Source organism: Prionailurus viverrinus, chromosome C1 (assembly GCF_022837055.1).
Source record: "Prionailurus viverrinus isolate Anna chromosome C1, UM_Priviv_1.0, whole genome shotgun sequence".
In the NCBI taxonomy this organism is placed as follows: Eukaryota; Metazoa; Chordata; class Mammalia; order Carnivora; family Felidae; genus Prionailurus; species Prionailurus viverrinus.
Genome location: NC_062568.1, coordinates 170,803,481 through 170,828,089, shown reverse-complemented (window position 1 = coordinate 170,828,089; position 24,609 = coordinate 170,803,481). Strand labels below are relative to the sequence as shown.

Genomic DNA, 24,609 nt, shown 5'->3' with positions numbered 1-24,609 from the left:
CTTCTCCCCCGCCCCCGCCAGTCCCGCGGTCCCACAGCGCCAGGTCGCCCCCAGCCCCCTCCCTCCTCCCAACCTCTCTCGGTCCCACCCTCCCTAGCTTTGTGCCCGGGGCGCCGAGCCGCTTCCCCCATCAGCCGCGCTGCGGGAGGAGGGAGCCGCCACCTAGAAGCTGCCGCTCTCAGCCCCGGGCAGGGGCACAGGTAGGTGGCGGCCGCGGGCTGGGCCGCTCACGCAGCCCGGGGCTGCGAGTGGGGGCGGGGGCGGGGTGTGAGGGAGGGGCGGACTGGGGGAGGGGTAGACCGGGAGGGACGGGGTTGGGGTGTGGTTTGGGTGAGAGGTGTGAGGATGAGGAGATAGGGGTATGGGAGATGGGTTTACGGGTGGGGTCGGGGTGCCGTGGTAGGGCAGTTGGGGGCAAGGTGGGAGAAAGGACCTGGGTCACTTTGGGCGGGCTCGGGGAGGGGCATGCGTGGGAATTGAGGGAGGGGTGGAGAATTGCGGTACTGGGGAAGGGGAAAACGAAGTGGGATTTGAGGGTTGTAAGAAGGAAAGGATCAGGATTGGAATAGAAGGGGTGGGGTCTTGGGGGTAGGGGAGAAAAGTTGGGGCTGTGGATTATGAAGTTGGGCGTTGTGAGGCGTGAAGGAAGGGGATTTTGAAGGTTATCGACAGAAGACAAGAAAAGGGATGGAGAGATTGTCGTCCTAGGAGAGGGAATCCCAGACAGTGGGAGGAAGGGAAGAATACTTGGCGAAGGACAGGGGAATCGATGGGGGTGGAACAGTGTGGGGAAGGAAGGAGAGGCAGGTGGAAGTGGAATAAGGTGTTTGGGACCGAGAACCTTATTTCACAAGGGCCATGGAAGGACTGGAAGGGCCTGAGATGTGAGAAGTCAGGGCAGGGATGCTGGGAGTGGATGAAGGGAGTGAGGTGAGGATTTGGGGTGTAGAGATTGGGTTGTGTGTGAATAGCTCTAGAGTTGGCAGGTAGAAGAACTGTAAGAGTGTCAGGATGTAGAAGAGATTGGCCTGCTCCTGGAGGGAAGTAGGGAGCTGGGTGTGGTGTGAAAGGAAAGGGTAGGGGTGAAAAGGCAGGTAGGAAAGTGCTGGGGGGGGGGCGGTGGGAATGCAAGGAGTTAAAAATTGAATAATGGTGGTGACACAGAACAATGCAGGTAAGGCTGTTAGTTGGTTATTGGTGGTTTGAAACTAGTTTCTGTTCAAATTTTGGTGTGGAAATTTTCTCAAGAATACTGCATTTTCAAATAAACCAAGGGTGTCTGCAGCCTTGGGATGAAGGCCATGGGTTGACAGATGTTTTCCTGGTGTGTGGATGTGGGTAATTTCTGCCCTGGCAGAGGGAGGAAGGGAGGCCTCAGTGTAGCTCTGTCCTGGCTCTGTTCCCACCAACTCTTTCTTCAGATGTCCACTTTTTTTTTTTTTTTTTAATCTCCTCTCTGCCCACCCCCCACCCAAGCTTAAGCTAGTGAATGCCAGAAGGATCAAACAGGTGGGTGAGATTAATTTTTAACATCTTTTTTTAATCCTTAAGGCTGATGTCATATTTTTATTCTTGAGAGACAGTATCATGCAGTTGAAAGAGCTTGAACTTTGGAGTAATACAGCTTTGAGATTGAATTCTGGCTCTGCCATTTACTAGCTCTGTGCCTTAAATAAGTTCCTTTACTTCTCTGGGCCTCTTTACCTGTTAAGTGGCAATCCTGATCTCAAAGGATTGTCAAGGGCTACATGAGATCACTTAATAGAGTACCTAGCACGGTTCTTGACATCCGGTCGGTGCTTAATAAATGGTAGCTATCACACCCAGTATCATCATCATCAGTATGATTTATTCTTAGGGGATTGTTACTTTACCTCCTAAAATTAAGGAAAGTGTTTACTTCAAATTAGAGAGCCATAGACTCAGCTCACATTTTTAATCCTGTGACTTCTGTCTCCGATTCCTTCCCTCCAGTCCATTTGCGTGGGATGGTCCTGCTTTTTGCTTGGTAAACTGGTTGCAGGTTGTAAAAAGTTGCCATGTTTAGTTATGAGTTATTTTTGTTTTTTGCCTCTTATTTAGAGGCTATAAAGAACTGAGTTCTTAATGTAGTAAGGTTACATTTTTTTCATTTGATGAAATGATACATTTTATGATAACTTTGGCTCATTTGTGGTGACTGAATAGAACACTGTTGTAATATTTTCTTTTTCTAAAGTTGATTTTGAAAGAGAATGAGTGAGCAGCGAAGGGGCAGAGAAAGAGGGAGAGAGAGACAGAATCTCAAGCGGACTCCATGCTGCCAGCACAGAGCCCAACATGGGCCTCCAACTCATGAACCGTGAGATCATGACCTGAGCTGAAATCAAAAGTCAGACACTTAATCAACTAAGCCACCCATGCTTCCCATGATATTTTTCTTTTTTTTTTTAATTTTTTTTTTAACATTTATTCATTTTTGAGACAGAGAGAGACAGAGCATGAATGGGGGAGGGTCAGAGAGAGAGGGAGACACAGAATCTGAAACAGGCTCCAGGCTCTGAGCTGTCAGCACAGAGCCCAACGGGGGGCTCGAACTCACGGACCGTGAGATCATGACCTGAGCCGAAGTCGGCTGCCCAACCGACTGAGCCACCCAGGTGCCCCCCCATGATATTTTTCTATGAGGTTGTATGGTTTACAAAACTGCCTCTCTGGAGACCAGCTTAGAGACCATCAGAGTACCTTGTCATTCTGTTGATCTAATATGAAATGTAGTTAATACAGATCTCAACTAGACATTCTTACAGATACTAGTTATTTTAATTTTCCAGTTTGTGTGGGATTTTTGCCATGGTATAGCACAGGCCCTGTTGCCTGAGGGCCCATTTATAATAGACCACCATGTATAATGGCCAGGCATAAGTAAAACCAAGTACAGAAGCTTTATGTGGAATACTTTTGTCTTTATGGTTCTTAACCTTGAAAGGTTTAAACATTAATTCTTAGCTCATTCTATAGTACCTCACAAACTCTCCAGAAGCTTCTTATTGGGAGAATGTGAGATGCACAAAGTTAGTAGTAGAAATCAAAGGTTACCTGGATTTCCTGAACCAAGGTTAGTTACTCAAGTACCTTCAGTTGAAGAGCAGGGAGCCTTGGGGCTTCTGGACAGATAATGTAGGTTTACTTTTCAGGAAATATTGGGTTTTTCTTTCATCATTTAGAAAGATAACTAGCATTTGATGAGTACTTTAGAGGTAAAATATAGCCAGAACTATGCCTTTTTTGAAAGTGATCGATGCAAAGAGAAGCTGCCAAGATTTGGGGCAGCCTGGGTTAGCATCCTTACTCTGATCCCAAGTTGCTTGTGCCCTCTGCTGGATGGAATCAGACTTTTCTGATTTTCACCCGAAGTGGTCATTCATCCATTTGTCCATTGGACTCCAAAGTTTGTGGAACACACTGTTGGGGTGAGAGTTAGGGGTAATACGGATGGGCACACCCTGTTTCATTGTCAGGGAGCTTATAGTGTGATGATTTATTATAATATGCTATCTTCCATAGAATTTGCCTTTCTCATATTACAGTCAAGTCATTCTTTTTTAGGGCCATGCCGGGTGACAAATTTCTGATCCACAGGTAGAGTAGGGCTCCAAATGTCCAAATCCAGGGGTAGAGACTGAGGGGCTCTGCTTTGTCTCCTCATCCTCAAGATTAAAGTCTGTGAGGTTGAAGGGGCCAGACACTTATCTCTACTGGATGAAGAGCTTAGAATAAGAGAGGCATTTCCTTAGCAGCAGACACTGAATACTGGCGAGAGTATGGGTTAGAAGAGCTGGCACTGTGACAGGAATTTTTTTTTCTGGGTTTTAGATTTTTTTCCCCCTGGTAGTACCAGTAGCAATATACTCCCATCATCTGCTTTGCTTCTTCCACCTGCAGAAGGGTCTGGCAAGTCGGGGAGGAGCCTGCAGCTGTTGCCTAGAAGAGGAGCTGGCTCCTAGCAACAGTATCATCAGGCCCTGCAGCTCAGAGCACTAAGTCTGTCCCTTTGAGGTCTCACCCTTCCTTTCATTCAGTCCAGCAAGTATCTGTTGAGGGCTTACTCAGTACTAGGCCCTGTGTTGGGCCTGGGAAAAAGAGACGAATCCATTAAGTGTCTTGCCTTCAAAGAGCTCATAGCTCTGAGAACATTAGCAAGTGAACAGACATAGTACACAGTGCTACATGCTATATAGAGAGAAGGAGACACTGGCCCTCTGGGAAAATCAGACAGGCATGCACTGGTGCAGGGGTTAGTGAAGATTTCCCAGGAGAAGGATGGTGGTTGAGCTCGGTAATGAGAGTAAGGCTTAACTAGGTCAGAAAAGCAAAGAAAGATGTTCCAACCAAAGAGAGCAGAATGGGCAAAGACCACTGGGATAAGAGAGCACAGCCAACTTACTTATAGTGTGGCGTGGCTGAAGGTAGGGCATAAGAAGATGGGCAGGAAAAGGTGAGGCTGTCAGGGTAGGCAGGGCCCTTCTTTCTGATGTGCTTTTATACACATAATTATCCTCCAGAGAAACATGGATTGCACGGATGCCCACAAGCAGGATCACTGTTTGATCTCCAGAGACTCAGCATTTTTGATCACTGACTTGTTTGCTTTTACATGGCATCAGAGCTACATCCCAGCCCTGCACAGATGCAGAAGAAGCTGGGTTAGCCCAGTTTAAAAGCCAGAGTCTTTTATTTATTTTAGAGGGAGAGAGAGAATCCTAAGCAGGCTCCATGCTCATTGCGGAGCGGGATGTAGGGCTTGATCCCATGACCCTGGGATCGTGACCTGAGGCAAAATCAAAAGTCACTTAGCCTAACCAACTGAGCCACCTAGGCGCGGAGAGAGTCATTTAAAGATAAAGGCAGCTATTTGACATGTATAAATTTTTTTCTAAGTTGCTGTGGAAATGATAAACACTTTCATTTAACATAGCAATTTCTCATGTATTTTTGAAATCTCACAGTGTCTCAGGAAAACAGATATTCCAATTGATGCTTGAGCACAAAATGTCACCCATAGGATTGCATAAATGCCCACTGTTTTTGGTATTTTGCCTTAGCTCAAAAGTATCTAATAGAACCTTAAGAGATAATGATGTTTCCAAGGAGTAGAATAGCTTTCTTTTTAGCTCTTGTGATGGAGGTCTTTCTTTGTAGATCCAAAAAACCGTATTGCTCGTGGTCTATGTAAGGGTTAGCAAATGAGTAAACTTTAGTTCCACAAATATCTGCTCAGGGACTGTTATATGCCAGAGCACTATGTTAGGGAGTCTGGATGAATTAAACACGGTCCCTCTCCTCAAGGAGCTCAAACCAGTAGAACACAGGCCCAGAAATAAATCAGTAGTGGAACACTGAGTCAACAAAGATGTGGAAGGTGCCAAGGTAGCAAGGGAATTGTTAGTTGCCGGTCTTTGTTCTGTGCATAAATATATTTTTAAAAACAGAAATAGTAAATTTCTTATGTACTGTTTGTAACTTTCAAATCAGTAAAAAAAATTTAGGATTTTAATGACTGCATACGTTCCATGGTGCAGATGTGTCGTAACTTATTTAATAACACCCCTGTTGGACATTTAGGTTGTTTCCAGTTGTTTTGCTATTACCAACTGAGCTGCTATGACTTTCCTTGGAAGTGACTCTGCGTGCTTCTGTAACTTCCTCAGGGTGAATTTTAGAAATAAGATTTGAGCTGGCTTTTGAAAGATGAGTGGGAGTGCACCAGGTACAAAGAAAAGGGGGAAAGTAAGAGACGGCGTTCCAGGTAGAGGCAATAGAGGCAGCCTTCATTGCCAGAGTTCACAGGCAACTGGTAAGCTTTGTTTCCCCAACCAACCAAAGGGCCTTCCTGGTAGGCTTATAAAGCTCTGGGCACAGCAAGATGAAATTACATGTTACAAATGGCATTTTAATTGGATTGCTTCCTTTGTGCTTTGCTTTTACAGTTGCAACCAAGGCAATGTCTTACTACCTCAACTCAGAAAACCACCTGGACCCAGGACCTATCTATGTACGAGAAAACGGTCAGCTACACATGGTCAATCTGGCCTTGGATGGTGTCAAGAGTAGCCTGCAGAAGCCAAGGCCTTTCAGACTGTTTCCCAAAGGCTTCTCTGTGGAGCTTTGCATGAACAGGGAAGATGATACTGCACAGAAAGAGAAGACTGATCATTTCATCTTTACATATACCCGGGAGGGGAATCTTCGGTACTCTGCCAAATCTCTCTTCAGCCTCGTCCTGGGCTTTATCTCCGACAATGTTGATCATATTGATTCCCTTATTGGCTTTCCTGAGCAGATTGCTGAAAAGCTGTTCTCTGCTGCAGAAGCCAGACAGAAATTCACAGAGCCAGGTGCAGGGCTGAGGGCTTTACAGAAATTCACTGAGGCCTATGGAAGTCTGGTGCTTTGCTCCCTGTGTTTGCGAAACAGGTGGGTGTTCCGATTGGGATATCGAGTATTTTATTGGGTGTGTTAATTCTGTCTAGTGCTCAGGCTTTGTGGGCTTGGGGGCTTCCCCCATCAAATAGCAGTTCAATTTAAAACTTCCAAATACAAAGTGGCAGACCATTTTGAGAAAAATCACTCTTTCTCGCTCCCTACCCCCACCAGAAAACAGCTTTATTTTGAAATCTCTTTGCCACTACTTGACTGCTACCACTCTTCCATTCAGTAAAAAAATAACTCATCTACCAACTCCCCCCCACCCCCAACTTTTCTAGTGTGAGAAAACAGAAAAGACAAAGAATGTGATCTGCCAAATATCTCTTGGTATGCTCTTGGGGATGTGAAGATTAGGAACCAGAGTTCTGGGCTCTGTTCCAGTTCTCAGACCTCTAGATATTGAACATTAGATAAAAAGGAACTTTAAAATAGTGATTAAAATTGCGAGTATCCTAAAGTTTGGAAATTTTCACATAAGATCTGTTCACCTTAAAAATAGAAACTACCAGTTATTTTATCAGCAGAAGATGGGTTTATTCAGGAATAAAAGAGAATTGCAACCTGGGACAAACAAGCTATGGCAAAACCACAGGCAAGTCCAAGGGAACAAAGGAGAGGCATACTTTTTTTTTTTTTAATTATTTATTTTGAGAGAGACAGACAGACAGACAGTGAGCAGGGGAGGGGCAGAGAGAGAAAATCCCAAGCAGGCTCCACGCTGTCAGTGCAGAGCTTGATGCAGGGCTCAAACTCACAAACCATGAGATCATGACCTGAGCTGAAATCAAGAATCAGAAGCTCAACCAACTGAGCCGCCCAGGTATCCCAAGGCATACTCTTTTAAGGAGAAAAGGAAGGTGGGAAGGTTGTTTGGAACTAAAAGTCATTGGAGTAAGCTAGGAGTTCAAAGTGTGGTGACTTTTCATTGGTAAAGCTATTGCCGGGATGGGGGGGCGGATGATGAGGAAAACAGTTTCTTTACTGGCTGGGAGTAGTAGAATAGGGTTTGCGTGAAAGGTCAAGTCCATTTAAGGTCAAGCCTCCCTCTTTCTGTTGGGTCCACTATTGAAGGGCTTAAGAGCTCCCCCTGCTGAAAACTCCCCTCTTCATTTTAGTGAGGCTTCCCATGACTCATTTTCACAGGTCCCAACAGCAACCCTTGTGACTTGCCTTTGCTCATATGCTTTTATTGATTGATTTTTTTTTTAATTTTTTTACAGTTTTATTTTTGAGGGAGAGAGAGCAAATGGGGGAGGGGCAGAGAGAGAGGGAGACACAGAATCCAAAGCACGCTCCAGGCTCTGAGCTGTCAGCACAGAGCCTGATGCAGAGCTCGAACCCACAGACTGTGAGATCATGACCTGAGCCGAAGTTGGACACTTAACCAACTGAGCCACCCAGGTGCCCCATGCTTTTATTGATTTATTTAAAGTTTTTATTCCATCATGTAAAATGAGCATTTTTTAATAAAAAAAAAAAACTTTAAAAACGTGCATGGAAAATTCAAACACAAACACAAAAAGATATAAAGTGAAACAATCTCCCATTTTATCTTCTATCTTTCCAGAAGCAACTACTATTCACAGTTTTACATCATTCCAGAGATGTCTCGCACATGTACACGCATCTATAACTCTCCCCTTTGTTATACAAGTGGCAGCATACTGCTTACACTGTTACACACTTTGCTTTCTTTACATATTTTGAAAATCATTAGCCATCGACACCTGTAGATTTAAAAAATTAGTGTGCCACTGTGTGAACTTTTCTTGTGATTAGAAAATGTGAAAGGTAGCTTACTATTAAGATGCACCGTCAATATGACTGTTAAAACAAGGCTAAGAAGAGCATATGCGAGAAGAAAGTCATACCAGAAAGCATAAGCTAAACTCATATGCTTACAAAAACAAAAAAGAAGCAATCTTTATTTAATTGGCTCACGGAATTAATGGTTTCACCCCAGTCCTAACATTGTACTATAAAAAGACAAGGCATAAACACGTGCCGATGAGAGCAGAACCGTGGACTTAGGAACGGAGCAGGCACATTCTAAAAGCTCTGTCTCTGTGTTGTGGTCAGTCACGACCAAACCAGGGGCCGCTGCCAGAAGAAAAAAGAATTACCTTACCCAAATGAAAAAGCCTAAGCAATATTTCATTGTAGCTCACATATTTAAAATACATTTTACTCCTTCATGTTTTGTTCCAAGTTATTTCTGTTCATTGTAGAAAAATTAGAACAATGAAAAATAAATGGATGATACATACTGTATCTTAAAATTATTTTATAAAGGCAGTGCATATTTGGGAAATACATAAAGCTATAATTTTAAGAAATTCATAAGGCCACTATATGTGGTGATCATTTTCAAATACACACTTGGAAATATACTCTATAACTTGTTTTCTGTTTTTCCCCCATCTACCATTACAGCTAAGGTATTTCTTATGATGGCAAAAATACTTTTTATCCATTTGTGATGTCTGTGTACCGTTATAATTTTCTTTATAATTTTTCAAATTTTCTTAATTTTTTTCTACAAGGAACTTGTATTACTTTTATAATCAGAAAAATGGAAACATTTTTAACATGATTTTTGATTCATGTTTTAGTGCAACAATTCTCAACTTTGTTGTCTTATTCAGATACAAGAGTAAGATTTTCAATTATGGTTCCAAACTTCCCTTCTACTTTAGAATCCCCAAAGGAGGGGCGCCTGGGTGGCGCAGTCGGTTAAGCGTCCGACTTCAGCCAGGTCACGATCTCGCGGTCTATGAGTTCGAGCCCCGCGTCAGGCTCTGGGCTGATGGCTCAGAGCCTGGAGCCTGTTTCCGATTCTGTGTCTCCCTTTCTCTCTGCCCCTCCCCCGTTCATGCTCTGTCTCTCTCTGTCCCAAAAATAAATAAACGTTGAAAAAAAAAATTTTAGAATCCCCAAAGGAAAAATAGGAAGTGGACAAGAGATTTGGGTTTGCATTTACAATCCAGGGCTGATGCTGCTGCAGAAAGGTTTTACCAGCACAAAAGAGTTCAAGTCAAAGAGAAAGAGGCTGAGAAAATTATTGAAAATAAAATGATTGGGGATGTTCAGTCACTTGCTGTCTTGGGGTAGGTCACAAAGCTGCTTGTCAGAAGAAGCCAGTGTCTTTGCAGCTGGGTCCCAACCGTGTAAAACTATTTTTTCCTTGTGTTGAAAACCCAGTGGTTTGGGTTTTTTTAAGTTTATTTATTTTGAGAGGGAGAGAGTGTGCGCACTCACGTGCAAGCATGAACAGGGGAGGGGCAGAGAGAGAGAGAGCGAGAGAGAGAGAGAGAGAGAGAGAGAGAGAATCCCAAGCTGACTTTGCCGTCAGCCAAGAGCCCAACACAGGGCTTGATCCCACAAACTGTGAGATCATGACCTGAGCCAAAATCAAGGGTCAGATGCTTAACTGACTTGAGACACCCAGGTGCCCCGAAAGCCCAGTGATTTTTAAACCCACTGGTGGTCACAGGGAGGCAAGTATGTTTTCTTAAAATATCATCCTGGGGCTCCTAGGTGGCTCATTGGGTTAAGTGTCTGACTCTTGATTTCGACTCAGGTCATGATCTCACAGTTTGTGAGATCAAGCCTCACATTGGGCTCTGTGCTTAACAGTGCAGAGCCTGCTTGGGATTCTCCCTATCTGTCTGTCTCTCTCTCTTTCTCTCTCTCTTTGCTCCTTCCTCTGCTCACACTCGCCTGCACGCTTTCTCTCTGCCTCAAATAAAAAAATAGCTACCATTGAATGAAGTTCTATAAGATGTCATGTGTTTTTGGAATATTGTTTCTAATTTTCTTAATAATTCTTAAAAGAAGTAATCCTTTACCCCATTTTCTAGCTGGAGAAATTGAGGATCAGAGAGGTTAAGTAACTTTCTGTAGTCACACAATTACTTGTGTGACTACAGAAAGTTACTTAACCTCTCTGATGGTTAAAATCCAAATTCAGGTGTATCTGACACTAAAATAAGCCTGTGTTCTTTATGTTGCTTCTCCATTACACCATTCTGAACTCTATGGGGCAAATCGGAAGACCAGTGTTGAGCAAGACCCTAGAGCTTTGATCATGTCCTAGATAAGCATCTAGTAGTGTCTGTGGCTTTGTATGTTGGTTTCTCAGCCTTGATTTTGTAATGTTTGTTAATCAAAGTATACATTGTTAGGTCCTTTGCAGATAACCCTTGTTTCAGAATTACTGAAAATATTTTGGTTAATTGATCAAAGGATGTGTGTTTTCCTTTCTCTGATTGCCAGTAATCCCCCAAATCCCCATTAACCCACTTCAACTCTGTGATTGGAAGATGGAAAACAGCAGCTTTATTTACAGTGCAATTAAAATATGTCTGAGTAAATAAGGCTCAATTGTGTACCCAGCTGAGCTCTGTCACCAGGCAGCTTAGAGAGGGTATCAATGCCCCAGGCCATCTGTACTTAGCAGTCAGGCCAGTGATCAGCTTCAGCACATCTTATTTTGATTGGAAATAGGAAGAAAAGAGATATAACTCCCCTCTTGCCCTCAGATTATTCCATCTTGTTTTTGGTAATTGTGATCCTATTGACAGAAGAGAGAAGTGAGCACTATTAAGTGTCACTCCACTGATCCTAGCATACCATTTTGCAATCGAAACTTTAGACACCCATGGGGAGAATGGATGAGAAAGGCAGTCTCTTGCTATAAGTTAGTTTCCCTGTTCTTTTAGGATCCTCTCCTCTGTTTCCTGTCACACCTAATCCCTTTTTGATTTTTTCTCACTGACATCATCTGAAATAGATGAACAACTAGAAAGCAGGGTGGAGGCCCTAGCCGGGCTGTGAAATGCCCTTTTGATCTTCTTTTCCTCTCCAGAGGCCTGCCTGATGCTTCCTGATAATAGTTTGGCAAGGTGCTCCAGTGTAATTAAATTGTTTGTGCTCACAGACTTGTCTTAACCATCTCAATTAGACTGAGTCTTTGGAGTCTATCATGCTGCACTTACTTTTGGAGTAAAGTTAATAGGCACAGTGGAGTGAGCAGCTACTGAAGCGTGTGTTTGAATAGAAGAGAGAAAATGTGATCTGCCAAATATCTCTTGGTATATTCTTGGGGATGTGCAGAGATTGGAACCCAGAGTTCCAGGTCATATTCCAGTTTTCAAACCAGTAGATCCTGAGCATAAGGTAAAAGGCAACTTCAAAAAAATGAATGATTAAGTTTTTGAGTATCCTAAAGTTTGGAAATCCTCCCATAGGGCCCAACAGCAACACCAAGGTCTGTCTTCTGAAAAAGCAGATATTTTTTCTTGTGTCTTGCCTTTGCTCATACATTTTTATTTAAAGATTTTATCCCACCATCATGTAAAAAGACTTTTAAGACATTTACTAATTTAAAAACTCAACCTGTGCCCACATAGTAGTTGGTGAAGTCGGCTTATTACATAGTACCTTGTCCTGATAGAATGTTGACTGTTTGACAAAGCCATAAATGGTAACGTTTTAAAAAGAAAAAGTTGTTGATTGCCCTCCATGCCCCACAGATACCTGGTGATTTCAGAAAAACTTGAGGAGATTAAGTCTTTCCGGGAGCTGACCTGCCTGGATCTTTCCTGTTGCAAGCTTGGAGATGAGCATGAACTTCTAGAACATCTCACCAATGAGGCCCTGTCTAGGTATTGACCTGCCACTACTTGTAGATGAATTGTTTTATTTTTTTAAAGAATGTTCCAATGGGATCATCTTGAAGAATGCTGGTTGTTTCCTAATCCTGTGTTTATTTGCTAATTTTTACTCTTTTCTAAAACATTTTCAATCTCCTTTAACTGAGCATAAGCAATATAGATTGGACAGGTCTTAGGAAAGTAAGTTAGCTGGTTCCTTTTATAAATAACCTTTATTTCAACATGTAGTATAGGAAACTACAGAGGTGAAAATAATTTTGCTCTCAATTTGTCCAGTCCTAGGTTATTCTAGGATGAGATAGTTATATAGGTATCTACAATCATTTTCTTTTAACTATCATTGAACTATAAACTACTTAAAACGTAAACTACTAAACACTGCCTAATCCTTTTCAAGAACCATAATCTTAAAAAAATCACCCAGTTTATACACATTCACAAATAGACCAACTGATCCCGTTAGTCTGGCCAGCAGAAAGGAGGCCAGATGGGTTCTTTGTGGTTTCATAAACATCCAGAAGGATAACAGCATTACAAAGTTAAGTCTAACCAGCTTCCTGGGGCCTGCCTCAGACAGCGACACTACACAGTGCCCCATACAAAGTTATTTTTGTGTGGGGTTAGTAAAGGTTCAGATTTCTTGTGTGGGGGACAGTGGAGCAAATTAATACACAATTTCAGGGTAGCTGGATGGATTGGGTTATGGGTATACCTAAAAATCCAATCTGAAAATCTGGATTCATAAAGCTAGTTAAAATTAGAGGATTATTTGCTTTGCAAAATGAATTCTTATAGAAATTCTTTAATAGACTTTCCTGACATAGAGTGTTTTTGGTTTTCACTTAGGATTTGTCATGAATGCAGCTTTTGTGTTAAACAGGGTATATTTATTTCCTTCATGAAGTCCCTGTTTACCTCATTTGACCATATACTATTAGTGTCCTCTGCCATCTGAGGTTAGTGCTACATTGACACTTTGATCCCTAAGTTAACCGTCAGTAAATAGCAACAAAAGATTTTTAGCTGTTAAACGCATTGGGTGTGAAATAACAGGATGTAGAGGATATTTTGTATTTTAGGTATTTAGGTGAAATTTATGTATGCGGACTTTCTCAAACTCTGTTTAAGTGATTTATGTATGGACTTTGTTTCCCTAGTGTAACTCAACTCCACCTGAAGGATAATTGTTTATCTGATGCCGGGGTGCGGAAAATGACAGCACCAGTTCGAGTGATGAAAAGAGGCCTTGAAAATCTAACATTATTAGACTTATCTTGTAAGTTTTATTAGCAATTATAGTATTTAACGTTGGAAGAATGGCCTTAGAAATCACCTATTTTTCCCCATCAATTTAGAGATGGTAAGATGAAGGGGAGGTGACCCTTCCTAGCTGCCATAGCAAGGTAGTGGCAGAGCAGAACTAAAGCCAGAGGCTCTTGACTCCTGACTATATTCCTTTCCTGTATGCTGCCACGTCTTTAGGATAGGAAACACCTTTTGCAGAGCTAGAGCAAACAATCCTAAAATTTATATGGAACTACAGAAGACCCCGAATAGCCAAAGCAGTCCTGAAAAAAAGAATAGGAAAAGCCTTTCCACATTCATCTGGGTCACTTACTGTGTACAGACAGAACAGCCTTTCATCATATTCATGGCACGTATAAAGGACATGTGGCTCCTCTCTCTTTGAGTTGCTGATCCATGGTGTCTGTCACCTAGGTCTTTTTTTAATCAGTATTTGTCTGATGACAATCTGGATGAATTCACAGTTGTGATAACTTTCTCAGGATTAACCAGATATTGATTTCAGTGGTAGAAAGTTGGTAGAGATCATTTACAATTTAGCTGAGCATCCATTGAATATATAGCAGGTTGGTATGGTGTCAAAAGAATAAAAGGAACAGGGGTTTAAGATCAGAGGACAGTCCTTGCTCTGCTGTATTTTTAGCGGCTGTGTACCCTTGAGCAAGTTATTTAACCTCCTGGGCCTTAGCTTCTGTAGAACAGAAACAATAGTGAATGTCCAGTCTCCCTCCCAGGAAAGCATATTTATTCAGCAAATATTTTTTGAGCGTCTAGAATGTGCCAGGCATTGTGTTTATGGCCTTGAGGATTCAAGTAGTACTGTCTGAGTTGAGAAGGTAATATGTGAGAAAGCCTTCTGAAAACAGTGCAAGTTAGTGAGTAGTGGTTGTCCTATGCCTAAATACCTTTGAAAATCTTTTTAAAGGGACACTTGGGTGGCTCAGTTGGTTAAGCGTTGGACTTCAGCTCACATCATGATCTCGAGGTTCATGAGTTCAAGCCCCACATCGGGCCTACCGCTGTCAGCATAGAGCCTGCTTGGGGTCCTCTGTCCCCGTTTCTCTCTGCCCCTCCCCTGCTCATGCTCGTGTGCGTGTGTGCTCTCGCTCTCTAAAACAAAAAATAAAAACATTTAAAGAAAAAAGAAAGGTTCATAGCTTAAAAATACATATATTTTTAAAATAAATCTTTAACTTTGGAGGTGAAATAACCATGCACAAAGTCTGATAAACCATTTTAATACATGTTCATGTATGCTACTTTCATAAAGCTCCAAATTAAACCCTTTGGGATAACTTCCTGGTTAATTTTTTTTTAATGTTTGTTTATTTTTGAGAAAAAGAGAGAGCGCGCGTGCGAGATGGGGAGGGCCAGAGAGAGAGGGAGACATGGAATCCGAAGCAGGCTCCAGGCTCTCAGCTGTCAACACAGAGCCTGATGCGGGGCTCGAGCCCACAGCCGGTGAGATCATGACCTGAGCCGAAGTCGGACACTTAACTGAGCCACCCAGGTGCCCCCGTTTATTTTTCTGCTAATCCCCAGCTCCTAGAAAGTTAGAGCTATAAAGGATCTTAAGGGTGATCTAGTATGGCTTTTCCATATTACAGACAGGATAAAGATAAGATCCTTATATTGGTTTTCTCTGCAAAGTTTGCTCACTCAGTACTTTATATTTTATTGTTTGGCATTTTTTCTGAGTTTGTTGTTGGATTTTAGCATTAGTTATACTGTATATTGTAATACAACCTATGTTTCTGGCATCTAGGTAATCCTGAGATCACAGATGCGGGCATTGGATACCTCTTCTCTTTTAGAAAACTAAACTGTTTAGATATTTCTGGGACAGGGCTCAAGGTAAGACATTTGCTCTCTTCTTTTATTTCTCCAGACTGACAATTAGATATTTTTGGCTCCTGCTAATTGGTGTTTAGAAAGAACTGGTATTTATGATAGTACTTATTTCCTACTGAAAGTAAGCACGAATTGACCAGATGTGTGTGCATTCTTATTCTTTCCCTCATAGGACATCAAAGCCATCAAACACAAGCTCCAGACTCACATAGGCCTTGTCCACTCCAAAGTGCCTTTGAAGGAATTTGATCACAGTAACTGCAAGACAGAGGGCTGGGCTGACCAGGTACTGCAGCTTTTTCTCTCCCACAGTGAGAAGTCCAAGTGCTTCAATCAACACTTTGAACAAACATTAATCCTCTTGGTAGTCTGAATGAATGGCCGTCTTCATGTCAAATCGGAGACACTGATGGCCTTTAACTGACCCAGCTACTTAAAGCAAGGTGTTAGATGCTGATCCTTAAATCTCTTGCTCTGGTCACTAGCTTGTGTCTCATCCTTATTCACCCTGGGAGAAAATGCCATGTTATAAACAACTCAGAAAAAAGCATATTCTGGCTTGCTATGCAAAAAAGCAATATGACCTAACTTTAGGACAAATTCCCTTAGCATGTAGGTAAATGCTGAAAAGAGAATAAGTTACACTGTTTAGGATTCAAATCTGATTCTTCTCCTTAGTTTGGACCAATTTCTTAACTCTTAGAGTCTTAGTGAGGACATACCTTTTTCTGTCCTCTCACTAAGCAAACCCTCCCATTTTCAACTTCTTGGCTTTGATTCTCTCATGTCTTCTTGGTGGTCTTCCTCAACTTGGTAAAGTGTAGACCTAAATAGGAAGTCAGAAGGTAATCGAGTAGTAGAGCACCAGTAGACGGCAGCTTGCCTGTAGCTCGTGCCTTTCTTCCTCACACACTTTAATATTTCTTGGTGGAGGCCTAGAGGACCCACCAAAATGTTTGGTTCTGAATTCCTCCTTGGCTCCACTGTAATGCATGATGGTGGACCTATCCAACTGCCTAATTGTAACATCACCTCCCTGTAAGTAATCAGGAAGGGGTGAGTCAGTATTTTAGGAGCACTTTGACATTTGTCCAGAAAACGTTATGCTGAAATAATCACAACAGTGCATTGCCAGAAGGTTTGTAGCACTGAATGAATCCTATATGTATCCAGTGGACTTGGGACAGATGTGGGATAGTCAAACAAAGGTTTAATGAAGTTTGGTAGCACATGATATGGTGGAGTGAGCATAGGCTATGGAGTCAAAGAGACAGGAGTTTGGGATCCTGGCTGGACAGCCCAATAGCTACATGACTTAGGCAACTTGGATTTGCTGTTTCTTCATCTGTAAAATGCAGAAACCAGGACCTCTCTTAAATAGCTTAGTGAGGATGAAGTAAAATACCTAGCATCCTGGCCTGAAGTACAGGTGTACCATGGAGATATTGTGGGTTTGGTTCACATCACCTCAATGAAGCAAATATTGTAATAAAGCAAATCTTGCAATAAAGCAAGTCAGATGAATTTTTTGCTCTCCCAGTGCATGTAAGATTTCTGTTTATACTGTAGTCTGTTAAGTGTGTGACAGCATTATGTCTAAAAAAGTAAAGTACGTTACATTAATTAAAAATATTTTATTGCTGAGACATGCTAGCCATTGTCACTTGAGCTTTCAGCGAGTCATTGTCACTAATGACCATAACAAATGTAATAACAATGAAAAAACTTGAGGTGTTCCAAGCATTACCAAAATGTAACTCAGAGACGTGTAGTGAACAGATGCTGTTGGAAAAATGATGCAAATAGACTCGCTTTACACAGGATTGCCACAGATCTCTAGTTCATAAAAAACAGTATCTGCTAAACGTAATAAAGCAGAGGTCAGCAAAGAGAGGCGTGCCTCTAAGTTGATTGGGGCTCCTTCATACACGCAGCTTCAGGCCATATCCCCCTGAGCAGGCCCCTAAAGCGTGGCAGCAGCATTTTACCCATCTCTTGCTGATCCCCACTGAAATGTTTCAGGCTGACTCCAGTCTCCTGCCTCGTTCTCCCCAGGTGACACAGAAAAATGATGGCCCTAACAGGAGTCCCCATACTGCCCTATCAGTGTCTCAGAATTTTTCCATTTCTTCAACCATATCCTACTTCCCTCCTATCCAAGGGGTCAAGTGTGCCACTTTATTCTAGGGATAAGCATGTCAGTGTTTTTCAGTTACAGTCCCTGAGATCTCCACATTTCTCTGGTATAGGTCACTAACAATTATTCTCCTCTGCTGCCCCACCCTTCAATTTTCAGTCTCATGCTTTGTTGGCCGCTTTCTTTCTGTGTACAAACATGAGTTACCTTTTTTCTAACATGTCTTCATCCCCCCCCAATGCAGCCGTGAATTGGTTTCTGCGATCTTGCCCCCCTCCTCGTTGCCCACTCAGCTCTTACTCCCTTGTAATGTAGGTGTCTGGTCTCCGCTGCTCTGCGGTGGGTGTTTTCTTGAAGGTGGCGTGTGATCTCATTCTCCACCTTGCTCACTTTTCTGCAGTACTGGTATAAACATACGTGCCTTATGCCTTCCTCTCCTGGCCTTTCTCCTGACTCCTGCTCGCTTCTCCCTCTAGCTCTTGCTGATTCCTCACTTCCTCCTCCCTTCCTCTGTTTTCTCTCACTCTCCTGGTGATGTTAACTGATCTTAGCACCTTAACTGTCCCTGCAGGGAAGATTTTACCTTCTCTGACACATCAGACTTCAGACCCGTTCCTAAATATTGTCCATAAATCTCTACCGTGCACCCCAGATTTAATGTGTCCGGAACCAAGCTCATTTTCCTCTTCCCTTTCCCCCAGCAGCTCTTCTTGATATTCTTACTAGTGTTAGCGGAAGCACTATTTTCGTGATTGCCCACTGAGTCACCAGGTTTGGTTTATCCTGGCGTTCTCTTGGATCTGACCCGTTTTCCACAATCAGGAAGTTATCCTGGAAGGGATGATACCTGGTATTCACTGAGTGCTTCCTGCGTGCCAGACAGTGCTAAACCCCTCATTTAACCTTCCCAAGAGCCTGGTGTGGTATATACTGACCAAAGAATCAAATCACTTGCTGAGGGTACCCTGGCTAGTAAGTGGAGGCACTAACTCTGTATTCTTACACTCTTGTGCTGTCCTGCCTCTGTGTCCTGAAATGTTTTCTTCGACTTTCTTTAGGATCGTTTCATTGCATACTGTAATGACAACTATTAAAGTAAAAGTTCTTGTTACTTGTGGTGTATGTGAAAGAATCGCTTACTTTGTTTATGTATATTTTATATTCAGCCAAGTTTCCAAAAGAATTTGTAGTAGTTTATAATAATATATTTGTAACAGATTTAAAAAACGGAAACTGATCATGAAAGATGAGAATATGGAAACATGGGCATTTTACGTACAAGAGTTTGAATTGTATTTGGTATATTTAAGGCATGGAAGTGAGTCTAGGAACGTGTGAAAAGTATTATGACTAAGGTTTTACATTTTATTACTTAATTTGAGAACATGCACTTTTTTCTAGCTTGAAATAGAGATGAAAATAGGGAATCAGCTTCATAGATTTTTCCTGAGTCATGGAAACACAGATATCCAACATGTTTGTATTCTGATCACCTTATGTGTTAAAACAGAAAATCCAGGCTTGACTTGGTTATTCTTACCACCTGTCATCTGAAGTAAGATTACCACAGGGATTTGTGTTTCTGGAAAGGGAGCTAGAGGAAACAAGGAAAACTTGAGATTTTGTTCGGATTCAAATCTTTCCAAATGCATTTTAGATTGTTCTGCAATGGGAGCGTGTGACTTCAGAAGCTGTGAAGCCACGAGAAACCGGGGAGCCTCGAACAGCAGCTCAACACTTCTGTAAGAAATTTCCTTTTCTTTGGAGTTTTTGCCCTTAGGTTTATTTGCACCCTTAAAGCAGTTAGCCCGTCTTAACCCAGTGGGAAAAGTAATCATGATGGTATTGACTTAAAGAGATCATCAAAACTTGTATTGTCTCAACATGCTACAGCGTAAGTTCACACTTAGCCTCAAGCACCTACACCAGGAAAGTAGTTTATTAAATGTACGTGTGTGTGTTTGTATGAATATCCCATTTTGTTTCAAAAAAGATTTGCAGTGGCACAAAAGTGGATAGAGCACTGAACATTAAAAAAGGAATTAAGTGTAACCAAAAGATAGAAGCAACCCAGGTATCCATCAAAAGATGGAATGGATAAGGGTACCTGGCTGGCTCAGTCGGTGGAGCATGTGACTCTTGATCCCTGGGTTGTGAGTCTGAGCCCCATGTTAGGTGTAGAGATTACTTAAAAATGAAGTCTTTATTTATTTATTTATTTAATGTTTATTTATTTTTAAGAGAGAGAGACAGAGCATGAGTGGGAGGGGCAGAGAGGGAGGAGACACAGAATTTGAAGCAGGCTCCAGGTTCTGAGCTGTTAGCACGGAGCCCGATGTGGGACCTGAACTCACAAACCGCAAGATCGTGCGTGACCTGAGCCGAAGTCGGATGTTCAACTGACTGAGCCACCCAGGCGCCCCGAAAATAAAATCTTTAAAAAAAAAAGAAAAGAAAGATGAATGGATAAATAACATGTAGTATTTCCATATAATAGAATATTAGCATTAAGACAGAAAGAAGTTTTGACATAACATGGATGGAATTTGAAGAGATCATGCCAACTGAAATAAGCCAGTCAGAAAGAAACAGGTTATATGATTCCTCTTATAAGAGGTTCCTAAAACAGTCGAGAGAAACAGAAAATAGAGTAGTGGTTGTCAGGGACTGGCGGGGAGGGAAAATGGGGAGTTATTGTTTAATAGGTATATCATTTCATTTTGCAAGATGATAAAGTTTTGAAGAAAGATGGTGATGTTTGCACAACAATGAATGTATGTAATGCCACAGAACTAACTATACACTCAAAAATTATAAAAGTGGTAAATTGAGGTTAAGTATATTTTATCATAATTTTTTAAAAGAGTTAAGGGATGAAATCAAAGTGAAGGAAAAATAAAGGTAGCAAAATAAGAATTCAGGGCATACCAAAAACTATACAATAAGGTGGGATCATTGCTAGAGTGTGCCACAAATTTGGCTCTTTTTTAGAAGACAGAGTCCAGATTTTGAAGAATAATAGGGAACATTTTTTGAGCTTTTACTCTGTGCCGAACATTGAGCTGAACACTCTATATGTTGCTTCATTTATCTCCACATCACCCTCATAAAATAGGATTTATATCCTTATAAAGCTGAGAAAATTGAATCTCCGAGAAGCTGCTTGCCCAAGGCCACTTATCCAGAAGTGGCAGAGCTGGGATTTGAATCCAAATCTGTCGTACTCCCACATGAGTGCACGCCTCCACCCTGTGCCAGTGCACATGCCACTGTTCCTCTGTAGGGCATTCAGAAGAGAATAAAATTAATCCAGACCTCTGCCTGTTAAGGCCTTTGTCGTTTTCCTTGGATCATCTCTCTGGACTTGGGCAGGCATTAGCACACCAGCATAGTCAACTCGTTGCCCCTCCCTCTGTCACCCTCACAGATGGCAAGCGGGCTCGAACAGAAGCCCCTGTGAAGTGTGCCCTGGCAGATACCCACATGAACTCTTCTGAGAAACTCCAGTTCTATAAAGAGAAAGCCCCAGACTGCCATGGGCCACTATTGAAGCGCGAAGCTGTCTCAAGCCAGGAGTCAAAGAAGAGCAAGAAGAGAGCTTTTGAAGAGCCAGAGAAGGAACAGAGCAACTCTTCACAGTCTTCAAAGCAGAAATACGTGTGTCTTGCTGTGGAAGACTGGGACTTGTTAAATTCCTACTGATTGGTAGATAGGAGTTGACCTCTTTCCCCCTACACTTACGTATGAGGAAAGGGGGCTGATGGTGTTTTCCCTTTTGTTTGACTTTACGTATGGCATTAGCATAGCAAGTGGATATTTCTACTTTTGTGGTGGGGGAGGGGAATGCTATGGAAGTATGTAATAATTTCTAATGTATATTTTCAATACATAGTAATTTTTTCAAATAAACGTTTTTGCTGTCCTTAAGTTCTGCTTGTGAAATGTAGACTGGAGCTACAGGAAACACCACTTTGGTTTGGGATAGGAGGCCAAGTGAATTAACAAGGCGGCTTAGCATGATTTGTTACTACAGGGTGACCCAGCCAAGAGGGTGGGTGTGTGTGTGTGTGTGTGTGTGTGTGTGTGTGTGTGTCTTCCTTCCATTACTGAATGCCTATGTGCCACACCCTGTCCTCACAGCAACAATGGAAGATAGGTACTAGCCCCACTTTAGAGTTCGGAAAAGTCAGCATCATAGCGAAACTATGGAGAGAGCCCAAATGTATGTTGACTGATGAATGGATAAAGATGATGTGGTATATATGATGTGGTGTATGTGTGTGTGTGTGTGTGTGTGTGTGTGTGTGTGTAAATGGATAAAGATGTATATATATATGTATATATATATATGTGTGTGTGTATATACATGTATATACGTATGTATATGTATATATATGTGTGTATATATACACACACACACACAGTGGAATATTATTTGGCCATCAAAAAGAATGAAATCTTGCCACTTGCAACAATATGGATGGACCTAGAGTGTATTATGCTAAGGGAAATCAGTCAGAGAAGGACAAATACCCTATGATTTCACTCATATATGGAATTTAAGAAACAAAACAGATGAACATATGGGAAAGGTAGGGGAGAGAAGAGTGGGAAACAAACCACAAGAGACTCTTAACAATAGAGAACATACTGAGAGTTGATGGAGGGAGGTGGGTGAGAGACAGGCTAGATGGGTGATGGGTATTAAGGAGGGCACTTGTTATGAGGGAAAAAAAACACCTCAATAAAGAAAAAACTCAGCCTCAAATGAGTTGGTTAAGATCACAGAGCTCATAAGTGACAGAACCCAAATTTATACTCATTTTCATCCAACTCTAGAGCCTACTCTTACATTACCTTCCTAAATAATAGTTAATGTTTATTAAAATCCCAACTATTAAGTCTATGAAGTAAACCAAGAATTGTCACAATAGTCCTGCAAAGTCAGGATTATCACCTCGATTTGACATGAGGAACCTGAGACCAATGACTTGCCTTAGACCATTGCTTCTTAAGCTTTATTGTGCATGCAAATCACCTGGGAATCTTGTTAAAATGTAGATTCTGATTCAGTAGATCTGACATGGGGCCCGAGATTCAACATTTCTAACAAGTTTCCAGAAGATGCTTGTGCTTCTAATTTGTGGACTACACTAAGAGTAGCAAGGTTCAGGACCTTCCCTGTTCAATACAGTAACCCATAGTGACATGTAGCCTTTTGAACACTTGAAGTGGGGCTAGTCCAAATTGAAATGTGCTGTAAAAAACATACTGGATATCATACCAAAGTACAAAAAAGTATAAATGGAAAATATCTCCCATTTTTTAGTATTGACTACATGCTAAAATGGTCATTTGGGGGTTAAAATATTCATTTCACCTGTTTTTATGTTTCTACTATGATAGTACAAAGTTTACACGTCTTATGTTTATGACTTATGTTTTATTTCTGTGGAACAGTGCTGTTGTAGACCATATTCCATCCTTAAGATGAGCTTAAAAGCAAGACATACTGGCAAGTAAAAGGAAGAGAGTGAATTGCTCAAGGAATTAATACATTGGTGTGATATACATTAGTGTGACAGGTTTGAAAGTTGGAATGCTCTGGAGTTTAACCAGGATTTTAGTAAAGGTGGATCTTGGGTCTGATACATGTTTTATTTGCTTTTCAGATCTAGGCAAGCTCTAGGTCTGTAAAGGCCTGTTGCCCAAGATCATATCAAAAGTTCTGATCCTGGCCCGGGGCCGGGGTGGGGTTGGGGGGGCGGTGGGCGGGCGCCTGGGTGGCACAGTTGAGCGTCCAACTTGGGCTCAGGTCGTGATCTCACGGTTCGTGAGTTTGAGTGCCATGTGCTCAAACTGTGCTGACAGCTCAGAGCCTGGAGCCTGCTTTGGATTCTGTGTCTCCCTCTCTGTCTGCTCCTCCCCTGTTAGTACGCTGTCTCTGTCTCTGTCTCTCTCAAAAGTAAACATTCAAGAGCAAAAAAAATTCTTTTAAGTTCTGATCGTGAAATTTGTACATTGAAAAAGGCAGAGGAGGTGCAGATTGCTTTTCTTTGTAGAAGTAAAGTTGAGTTTTGAAATGTCATTCGGGTGGACAGGAGCACACCTTGCCAAATTCCTAGTGCACATATACAGCCTTACTTGTCAAACTTAGCATATATTGTTAGTCAAACTGGAGTCTAATTTGTGGGTTACCCACCCCATTGTTGCGGTGGGACAATACCATTAGAGAGGTACGTCTGAAATTACTCTTCAAACATCCACCTGTTCTGGTCGTTTTGGAGGGCAAATCTTGGAAGCAACTTCTGACCACTTCTCTTTCATAAATACAGTGTACTTTCAAAGTTAAGATTTCATTTTTTTTTTAAATCCTTTTTCTCTTTCAAGGATCTCATTTTCCTCTGCTGGTGATTCCTTTAAACAAATGTTTCTCGTTCGATTTGAACAATTCATCATAGTCGTTCAGATGGAGTTACAAAAGTCTAGGCTTTGTTTAAATGATTGAAACAAATGATCAAGTCCATGAATTTATGACTAGCATAAAATAGATGGGGTAATTTGTGTATTTGTTAAGCTTACCTACAAGGATTAGCTCTTTTTTTTTCTTTTTTAACGTTTATTCATTTTTGAGAGACAGAGACAGAGCATGAGTGGGGAAGGGGAAGAGAGAGGGAGACACAGAATCTGAAGCAGGCTCCAGGCTCTGAGCTGTCAGCACAGAGTCCAACGCGGGGCTTGAACTCACAAACTGTGAGATCATGACCTGAGCCAAAGTTGGACGGCTCAACCGACTAAGCCACCCAGGCACCCTGAGGATTAGCTATTCTTAAATTGAATTTCTTGTTTCTTCTTAGGATTCACTTGCTAACTCTTTATGAACTTTAGCCAAGTGGCTCAATTCTAATATTCCCTTCACCACTTGAAAACTAGGCCACCTACCTGCTAATACTTGTGAGAATGAATAAATCAGTAGTTTCAAAAGTATGGTCTGTGGACCCCTACCCCAGAATCTCAGGGGGTATTTGTTCAAATGAAATTTCCTGTGCCACAACTATATTTGCTGAATCAGAATCTTCTAGTTTATTAGAATTACATAACAATGATGATAGGCCAACATTTCTTCTCATACATCCATACTTTTAAAATGCCAAGTGAAGGGGCGCCTGGGTG

The 24,609-nt window shown here is 41.8% G+C and overlaps 1 protein-coding gene across 1 annotated transcript; it reads left to right on the top strand.

Annotated features, from left to right (window-relative positions):
• The first annotated feature begins 26 nt into the window (after positions 1-26).
• On the top strand, positions 27-21,363 carry LRRC42 (leucine rich repeat containing 42). Its single transcript, XM_047870558.1, has 8 exons — positions 27-200; positions 5,970-6,456; positions 12,003-12,134; positions 13,301-13,419; positions 15,214-15,302; positions 15,472-15,585; positions 19,094-19,178; positions 20,864-21,363. Exons 2-8 carry the CDS (start codon positions 5,984-5,986, stop codon positions 21,136-21,138), a joined length of 1,287 nt encoding a protein of 428 aa, XP_047726514.1. The 5' UTR covers positions 27-200; positions 5,970-5,983; the 3' UTR covers positions 21,139-21,363.
• Positions 21,364-24,609: the final 3,246 nt, after the last annotated feature.

What these genes read in the sequence shown, in the direction of transcription:
- LRRC42 (XM_047870558.1), top strand. Translation starts at nt 5,984, where the DNA reads ATGTCTTACTACCTCAACTCAGAAAACCACCTGGACCCAGGACCTATC. An exon ending in ACCAATGAGGCCCTGTCTAG is followed by an intron (nt 12,135 to 13,300) that starts GTATTGACCTGC and finishes TTGTTTCCCTAG; the next exon opens with TGTAACTCAACTCCACCTGA. An exon ending in TTTCTGGGACAGGGCTCAAG is followed by an intron (nt 15,303 to 15,471) that starts GTAAGACATTTG and finishes TTTCCCTCATAG; the next exon opens with GACATCAAAGCCATCAAACA.